The following is a 10059-nucleotide window of genomic DNA, read 5'->3' as shown; positions in this document are numbered from 1 at the left end:
TGCTAAATTAAATGTGGTTTTAGTCTGATCTATGGTTTGAACATTTGATGGTTAAGAGGTTTTCGAAGAGTGGACGTGTATATAGATTATTGCATGAAGGCCATTTTCTTGATTTTAAAGGGCTATAATTAGTGGTGGTGCCAGGATTGAGGTGAAACATTTTTAAAACTAATAATTAAAAAATTTTTGAACCCAAAATTTTTAAAATTGAATTAAGGGGTGAAAAATATTTGAGCCAAATGGTGCAAAATATTAAAATACATGAATTGTTTTTGCAATTTTCTTTAAACTTAAGGGATGTATTTGTCTCTAGTCTCACCTATGGTTGTAAAAGTGATTATTCTTTTGTAGATATTGTGGAGGAAGCAAGATCTCTTTACTTTAGAGAATTAGAGATTGGAAAAAGCTGATCACAGAACGCACATGCAGATCTTCTCGCTACCTTCTCTCGCAGTTTAGTCTCAAACTCTTTACAATTTGATCATCCTCCTTCTTTTATGATAGATGGTGGTGGATGATGAACGACTTCAGATCGCTGTGCTGGTGTAAAGATATTTTGATTCCAAATAAATGTTGATTATATAAAAAAAAACTAAATCTCACATTTCGCCGTCTTAGCTCAGCCGGTAGAGCGCATGGCTTTTAACCATGTGGTCGTGGGTTCGATTCCCACAGACGGCGTATCTTATGTAATTTCCCTATTTTTCTTGTTTTCTTTTTTGTTTTTTTTGACCTTTTTAAAAAAATGCAAATTATTCTTATCCTTTCCGATGAACTGAAGGAGGCAACGGGATGTTCCAGAGCACGTTACTCTTCCTCCCTGCTGGTTCATGTGTGTCTTCTAATCTCTTCGCTCACTGTTTTCCAACCCCAACGTCCTCCCAACCATGCCACTTTCAACGGTTGCAGTTAAAGCGACCGAAGAGGAGAACGCAGCGTTTTGTGTCAAGTACAAGTTACGAAGTGGGTGGAGGCTACCCAGAAGAGGAATTAGATGTACAAGACAGATATGGAAGACCCCAACAACGAGAGAACCAACGGTTGGATTCCTCTCAACGTGAGGCTCTCCTCAATGGAGGAGAACAGGTCATCTCTGTTCTCCAGGAAATGATTACCCTTGTAAGTTTTTGCCTCCTCCTTTTAATAGGGTTCTTCTCAAATGAAGGAATTGTTTTTTTGTCCTTTCATAAGTGGAACCTCTTATATTAGACTAGATGCAAATGAGTAGTTCTGGGGTGGAATCTTATATCTCATTCATTCTGGTTTGCAAAAGGAGATGTGTATTCAAAATGTGCGTGTGCGTGTGTGTGTTTGATTGTGTAGGTGTTTTGGGGTTAATAATGTGATCTTTTTGTGAGCCTATAATCATTTCCTGTACCGTATTGGGGATTTTGGTGATCTTCTGTGGTAATGGGCTGTCATATTAGGCCTATTATCTTAACTGGGTGTTAATGGGCTGCATTCCAGCTAAATTTTTTATGGTACTAGAATGATTTTTGGCAGCTATTTTGACAATGCATGCTGGTACATAGCAACAATCTATCTTTCCTGGCTCGTTGACTTCAACTGACTTATCAGTTATCATTTTAGTCTTCATTTCAGGGATAAATATTAAACCTCCTATGATGACTCTGCAAATTGGAACTTAAGGACACGTTAAGTCAATTAATCTTGTAATTCTTTGGGTATTTGGTTTGGATTATACAAATGTTGGGACTCTATTATTTATCAGCATTAGAATGTGAATGAAGGTGAAAAGCTTTCCTCTCTACTTCAATGACAAGAAACTAATTTTAGTTGAGGCCTTCAGGGGGTTATGTGAGAATTAGAGATATTGGTTTGGGCACTTGCAAAGAGTATAGGTGAATATCCCTTTGGGAGAGTGATTAATAATGTAGGACTAGGTGAATTGATGAACATTACAAGTACAATAATGATATGGGCAACAGAAGTGATGAAAAATATATGTTTAGGTTAAGGATAAGGTACTGATAACAAAGATTCTATGTACTAATTTGAGATAGTTACTGAAGACGTGTGATATATGAAGTAAAAAAGTTCTCTTTTCATTCTGAATTCAAAGACATGAATTCATTTGTGTTGATTAGATCCTGGAGTTCACCCTTTCATTTGATCAACTAGTATAGCTTTGTGAATAATCGGAAGTTTAAGTTATTGCTTGAAGTCTTTTTTTTTTTTTGGAAAGAAAAAGCCAACTTAATTAAAGCCAAAGCCATAGAAAAAGATTTACAATATAAAAGTGTAAGAAGAATAGTAACACTATTTTCTTTGGCCCACCACACAAATGCTAAAACAAAATACAAACAAAGTTTGGGCAAACTGGACAAACTAACAACAGAGAAGCTAAAGTGAAACAACATAGAAAACTAATAACACAAACCGGAAAGAAACAAAGACAACAACAGCAACAGCAACAAGGAGGAAGTCATCCAGCAACCTGATCTGACAAGAACCGATTGCCTTAGAAGTTATTTGTACATATACCCAGAAACAAATTATTTTTATTTGAAACACTCCTCTAATGAATTCCATTATAACTTTCAAATTCAAAGAAACCTAGAATTAACAATGAGCAATGAATACAAGAGAAGAAACATCCATTTCATTTGGTTTAAGGCTCATTAATACAAGAGCAGAAGTTGCAGCTCCTTTGTATGGGTCAATAATTTGTAAAGTGTCTGGAGGGTGGACAAAATGACACTGATTATCATATTTGATCATTGTCCATTGACAAGAAAAGCACCTATATAACATATAATATTAATATTTCTCTAACAGTTTAGTGTTTTTACTGATCAGAACTTTGAATCTATGCATGCCGTCCTTTTACACTTCCTAGTGAAGATAACTGATGTGATTAATTTCAGTTCATAACATGCTTAGTTGCAGTTTGTGAATTGTATTTGTGCAATCCTTCTTGGGGCCTTTACATTTTCTTTGTGAACTTCTAGTGTGTAATGTTGCTCACGAACCTTAATGCACTTATTTGTATTTTGCAAGTTGTCTTCTTGACCTTGTCTGTGTAATTCTACATGTGGTCTTTGCATGTTATTTGTGAAATCCTGATGTAGATGTTACTTGTGAAACCCCATCGCTTGTTATATCTGTTTAAGTCCAGTTGGAAGACATGAACATGGATGAAGCTTCTGAGAAAGTGGCAGTGGAGTTGGCTGCACAGGGAGTTATTGGAAAGAGAGTTGATGAGATGGAATCAAATTTCATGATGGCTTTAGATTACATGATCCAACTTGCTGAGAATGACCAAGATGACAAGGTATCATTTTCACGCTGAAATTTTTCAATTCCATTCTAGTTAGTTGTCAAGCAAGCTTGCCAAGTCAGTTTCACATAGAAGCTCTCAAAGATCATACACTAATTAAGAGAAGATTTGGTCGTAATATCTTTAAAAGAGTGTTTGTCAATTTATATAATATGTTTGTTTTTGTTGAAACATGGAAGTTTTGGTGGTAAATTTGACTATGTGGAAGTTCTCATGCGATATTGTTTCTTGCTTTAAGAATCCAGTGACTAGATGATATTTTTGATTGATAAGAAAATACTAATTATCGATGCTTAATTTCTATGGATTGTTACTTATAGCGTGTATGCCATCAAAAACAAATCGTAGCATGTAATTGTGGATGCAATTCATGTGAAGTCATTTGTGATGTAAAATCAACTCAATTCCTGTCAACATTCATATTACATTTTTAAATTTTGTGATTTCAGACATAAGTAAAAAAAAATAGTTGGAGTGAATGAAGATAGGTTGATTTTCCTAGAAGTGTGATGGATCTTTGCTACAACAGTACATTATGGAAGCTTCAAAACAAGGATTACTACACCAACAGTGATCTTACATGTATCAAGATTTCAATCCTTCATTGGCAGTAAACTTTAAAAAATTACGATGTTGCCTAAATTACATAGCAGGTTTTTTACCTACATTATGCTTTATCATTTAATTGAAGGTGGGATTTGGATGAATTATACTTACTATGCATGAATGCCTTGGGTATAGCATTATTAATTCATCTTACGTATTCTCTGTGCTCAACTCAGTTCTTATGGACTCTTAGTGGCTGAAACATATTTAAACCATACGAGCACACTATAATTTATTCTTTCCTCTAGAAGGAACATTGAATTGAAATTCAAGACTTCTTGCTGTCCCTCATCCCTTATAGGGATTTTTTTTTTTTAATGATTTCCTTACTGTCAACTGATCTATTATTTCAATTGATGATGCTGTTTCTTGATTTTACTTTCAGTTGTCCGAGAGATCATAATGAACTTGTGTTTGGATATTAACAATAAATATTGTTTTTTCTTTATTTTTTTTTCCAGCGTAAGACATTGTTGGAAGTGATCAAGGAGACTGTGTTATCACATTTAACAAAGAAATGTCCTCCGCATGTAAGGAGTTTCCTTTGGGCCATTATCTGATCAATTTCTGGTTGAAGGGTTGAATCTATCCTTATGGTGTTTATCATGCGCATGTTTTCCATTTTCTAGGTTCAAGTGATTGGTCTTCTCTGTAGAACTCCCCAAAAAGAAAGCAGATATGAATTACTACGACGAGTTGCAGCTGGTGGTGGTGTATTTAAAGGCGAGAATGACACTAAGATACATATCCCAAAGGCAAATCTAAATGACATAGCTAATCAAGCTGATGACCTATTAGAGGTATATATTAGAAACTTCATGCGTTCTATTATCATCTAGGTTATATTTCTAGCCTTTAAATTTTTAAACATCTTGAAGAATTTCACAAATTAATGACTTTGATTATTTTGTTATTTTTATTTTTGGCCAAAAAAAGAATTTTGTTATTTTTATTCATGATGGGTGATGAAATTATATAGGGAAGCAAATGACAACAAATCTACTACTCAGCCCCTTAAATGAAGCCACCACTTAGAAGTGAAACCTATGCTCTGAAAATCCATACTAAATAACCAGATCAGGCAGCAAATAAAATACAATAAAAAAGCAAAATAAATGCATAGTAAAGGACCTCATCTGATCACAATCACATAAAATGGAAATAAAATGGGAAATGAATAAATTTACTCTTATGCCTATATGCCATGTGACAAACCAGCTTAATCAGAAAATGAGGTAAGACCATAATTACAGCATTCCAACACATCTCTTAATGATATTTGGCGGCTACTTGGGCATGATTATGCTTTGTTCTTTATATGACAATTATGGAATTCTTTTCATGTGTTATAGGATATTTACAATAAAAGCAAATATATTTCCACAAATAGTCTTTTTCTACTGATGCTTTCAGGTTCCTCTGCTCCCCTTTTTATCAGCACTTACTGGCTTAGATGTTGCTCTCTTTCATTAGTTTTACTCTTAAATAATTTTCATTCATCAAAAAAATGACGAGATAAGCTGACAAAATGTGATCATAATGGCACTAATTTCAAGTGAATTTTTGTAGACATTTAATAATGGAAATGATGAGTTGGTAATTTAAATGCTTTCTATTGTAATTTTTCTTGCCATGTGGCAAACATTATTTCATAGCTTTTACACTATCATGTATTAAGAGAGAGTGTGTTATCAAAAATATGTGTTAAATAGATTATAGACTTCAGTTCTTGGTCTTTTAAGTTCTAATATTTTTTAGCCTCTAGCTTTGCAATTACTGCATAGCAAGGTTTTTCAAATCTTTGAATTGAATGACATGTTTTCCCATGTCTTGTCTGAAGCAGCCACATGGATTGTTGACTTTGTTTGGTTAATTGTCTTGTGCTAAACAATATATGCAGACAATGGAAACTCGGCCTGTTGTACCTGATCGAAAACTACTTGCAAGGCTTGTTTTGATTAGAGAAGAAGCCCGAGATATGATGGGAGGTGGGATTTTGGATGAAAGAAATAACCGGGGTTTGTACACCCTTCCTCAATCTGAGGTATGCTGATTTGCAGGTTTCATATTTCAATCTCAGTATGGTTCTCACATGAGTGAAATACTACCCAATAATACTTAGCTTTGTATCATCTGAACTTTGTATGTTTGTAAAAGGACTTGGAAATCTCAAATATATATGAAGTAATGCTGTCCCCACCCAGCAGGATAAAATTTTTTGTTGTCGTATGTGAAGTAATGCAGATATCTAAAAGCTTGCTTTATTATTCACCATCATTTGTTGTCATTAATATTATATCACCCTTAGCATCTTTACAACTTTTGTCAATGTAGGTGAATTTCTTAACCAAATTGGTGGCAATAAAACCTGGGAAAACTGTGCTGGATATGATAAGAAATGTAATGCTAGGAAAAGATGAGGGTGCAGACAACATTGTTGACGATGAAGATGCTGCTGGGCAAAAGGCTTCAAGTGGAATTGCTGGAAGGGTGGGTTAAATTGGATGTGTGCATTTATGTTTACCAATTAATCAGGGTGGCCATGTGTATAGATTGTATTTGTTTTATTTTGACTCCATTTCATGACCTGTGTTTTACTTGTCATGATGTCCAGGCAAGTGTTACAGGACGGAAACCACTTCCAGTACGCCCAGGCATGTTTCTTGAGACTGTCTCTAAGGTAATGTTACATCAAAGAGTGTTTTTTTGTAAATACTTGGGAAAGTTGAACCCCATAGTTTGATTTAACTGTTTCTTGTGCCTCTAGAATTTACTCAATTTTCTTTCAATTTGGTCCTTATTGTTCAAAATTTTGTAATTGGGTCCATTATATAGTTTTAACTTTTTTAATTTAATACAATAAGTGAACCTTGTTTTGTGACTGTTGAATTCTATTGATATGCCTAAGCATTTGCCATCTTGGCATTTTGAATATGCATATTTCCTGCCAGACTAAAAGCAGACGATTGAGTGAAATCCAATCCAATCTATTGAGTGGCATGTGATGCCATCTTAGGTTGAGTGGTTAGAGATTCAATTTGGTTTTCATGGTTTGAAATTTGTAATTGGGTCTATTTTTATAGTTTTAATTTTTCTAATTTATTCTCCGTCAATGAACCCTTGCTACTACTAAGCTTTATTGATGTGGCTAACCATATGCCATCTTGACACACTGAGTGTGCATTATCAAGTCAAAAGACTGGATAAAGGTAGATCCTAGTCGTAGACAATTGCAAAAAATCCAATATGTTGACTGGCCTATGATGTCACCAAGGTTAAGTAGTTAAGAACTAAAGTTTCAATGTGGTCTATACAATAAAAAATTCTATTATGTGGTTTTAACTTTTGTTTTTTTTTTTGTTTTTTTGCCCCCTATGTCTATCAATGAAACTTCATTAGTGCCCACTAAACTTTGTTGATGTGGCTAACCATATGCAATCTTTGCTCTCTGAAAATGTTCATGCCATCAAAAAGGCTAAAGGAAGATGATCTAGTGAAATCCGATTTGTTAAGTGGCCTGTGACAGGAACCACCAAATTATATCTAAACTGTAGTGGTCTGATTACTAACTGGTAGACTATAAGGCCAATGTAAAAATTGAAAAAGAAATTAGATGACCAACAAAATAATTTAACCTTAGACATTCTAACTCATTTCCATGTCTTTTGTTTTTCGTTTTTTGGGAGAATTTCATCTGAGGACCCCAGTAGCATCTGAGGACCCCAGTAGCTAGTTATTTACAAATCAGATCCAACAAATGCTGAAATTACACTGTAGGAATTTGGGATCAAAGTGAAATAAAATGTTGAAGCAAAATGACAAAAGTCCTTGAATGTTCAAGGGAATTATTAACATGTAAAATCACTAACATTACATATTAATTCTCGTGTTATTTGTTAAGTCTATAACATTATTGGTACATTATCTAACCTGTATTAAATTCATTCATCATGACTTGTTAAATTATTAATTCTACTTGTAAAATCGTTGACATTACTTGTCAATTTCCTTCCATTACTTGTTAAGTCCATAACATTACTTGTACATTATCTAACTTATGTTAAATTCACTTATCACAACTTGTTAAATTATTAACTTTACTTGTAAAATTGCTAACATTACTTGTTAATTTTCTTGCATTACTTGTCAAGTTCATAACGTTATTTGTCTTTAAACATTAGGGCAATTTCGTCATTTTGTTCAGAAATTTTATTTCAATTAGGTCCTTCAAACCTACTATGTGTTTTCAGAGTTTTTTAGGCTTGATTTGAAAATAATTAATTACTATGGTCCTTAGATGAAATTCTCCTTTGTTTTTATGTGTTTGAAATCTGATCTTCCTGCATTGTTGTGATGCCATGCTAGGTCTTGAGTGGAATATATGCTGGAACAGACTCTGGCATCACTGCACAGCATCTAGAATGGGTGAATTCCTTTATTCCTATCACATTCTTAAAGATTTCTGAATGCAAGATCAGTTTATTTTTCTGTCAATGAATTTGTCAAATGGAATAAGATTACTTCTTGCGCTAAGTTTCCTCTTTCCATTGTATGCCAAAGTTTCTGCAGAATTTTACTAGTTAATTCATTGTTTTTATTTTCCTTGATTTATTTCAACCTTGCCTTCAATCAAACTTCTTTAACCAGTAGGAGTAAGTTATGCTAGACTAACTGTTTAGGGCACTTAAGGTATTGCCTCTTGGTTTTGAAACTAGGGAAAATGGCAGATGGATCATCAAATTTGCAAAATGACACACAAGTTCCAAGGTCCTTAATTGTCCAAAAAACGGGAAAAAACTTGATGGATGAAAATGGTCTTGCTTGATTGATAACATAGAACATTTGTAGATCTTGTAAATACTAAACAATTGAGTTGTATCTTAGAATGTGAGTTGTAAATTAGGGGGAGAAACAATTTTGATATTTTATGTGAAATTTAGCTGTAAATTTTCACAAGATCAATTGTAAATTGAGTTGTGATATCATATCTGAAAAAAATGGTTTTTGAATAAATTACAATTGATGTTCTAAAGGGAAAAATGTAACTTTTGATCCTTGAATGTTTTCTCAACTGTTAATTTAATTTAGTTTTTTTTTGACCAGAAATAACTTAGTCCTTGAACTTTCTTGATACAAAAAACTCAATTTTTAAAGTTTTTGGATTCAGTATAATTTAGGCACTATAATTCTTTAACTCAATAAATTAGAAAGATTGATTTAACTGAGTTAAACTTGAAGGACTAAATCAATAATTGAAAGAAAATGGAGGAGCTGAAAGCTATATTATTTCTATTCTAAACTAGAATAATGGGATTTTTGCCCTTCAGTTTTTGTTTTTTGGACAATTAAAGGCCTTGTGAGTGGCTTGTTATTGGAGGGACTTGCTTGCCATTATTTTCTTTATAGAGGACTAATATACCATTTCCCTAAAAACTATTCACTTCTGCATAATATCTGCTGAGATTTGATATGGAAGATTTGGCACCTTGAAGAACTAAAACCTCATGGTCACGCGTGAGACTTTCCGAATGAAACAATTCATTTTTGCCTTTCTGATTTTGCAGGTCCATCAGAAGACACTTCAAGTGCTTCAGGAGATTGCATTTAGCTAATCTTTTTCTCTGTTCTTGATATAAAGTGGGATGATGATATGCCCCATTTTGTGTCCAATTTTGAGCTTCAAGCTGCCATAAAGACTTAGTGTTAGATTAGAGTATAGCATTACACATAGATTAGATTAATTCATAGGACCTTGTTAAAGATAGTGCTGTAAATTCTCTTGCACAAGATATATGGTTTACATTAATAATGTGTTGGAATTTTGGATTTTGGATTTCAATTTGAAATTCATGTATTTAAAATTTATTATTTGGATAGAATAAACAATTTTAAATTCTAATGCTTTAAACCATGAATCATGCGTGCTAAAATCTTAAGCTGATGATTGAGAATGTAATGGCAAACTTGAAGAACAGAAGTTGTGATGATGGACGATACAGTGGAAGATGGATGAATGCTGGTAGAGATTAGAGCCGATAATTAAGGTAGGTTGGATTTATTCAGAACAATATTAAAATAGCATACACTTTCAAAAGAGTCCACATAGTTAAACTTAACCCTTTTAACTAGATTTGGTGATGGGCTTATCAAAA

The 10059-nt window shown here is 33.5% G+C and overlaps 1 protein-coding gene and 1 non-coding gene across 2 annotated transcripts; both read left to right on the top strand.

The window, feature by feature from the left end:
• Positions 1-608: 608 nt before the first annotated feature.
• Positions 609-681, top strand: TRNAK-UUU (transfer RNA lysine (anticodon UUU)). Its single transcript has one exon. It is a non-coding gene; the product is annotated as a tRNA-Lys (tRNA).
• A 72-nt stretch (positions 682-753) lies between these two features.
• Positions 754-9746, top strand: LOC129289819 (protein PEP-RELATED DEVELOPMENT ARRESTED 1, chloroplastic). Its single transcript, XM_054926587.1, has 9 exons — positions 754-1119; positions 3140-3295; positions 4369-4437; positions 4537-4707; positions 5808-5951; positions 6242-6397; positions 6522-6587; positions 8273-8332; positions 9472-9746. Exons 1-9 carry the CDS (start codon positions 793-795, stop codon positions 9517-9519), a joined length of 1197 nt encoding a protein of 398 aa, XP_054782562.1. The 5' UTR covers positions 754-792; the 3' UTR covers positions 9520-9746.
• Positions 9747-10059: the final 313 nt, after the last annotated feature.

Source organism: Prosopis cineraria, unplaced genomic scaffold (assembly GCF_029017545.1).
Source record: "Prosopis cineraria cultivar Desert tree isolate PC_DT_omini unplaced genomic scaffold, ASM2901754v1 PC13, whole genome shotgun sequence".
Lineage (NCBI taxonomy): Eukaryota > Viridiplantae > Streptophyta > Magnoliopsida > Fabales > Fabaceae > Prosopis > Prosopis cineraria.
Note: the sequence above shows the minus strand (reverse complement) of the source record. Positions and strands in the feature narration are given on the sequence as shown.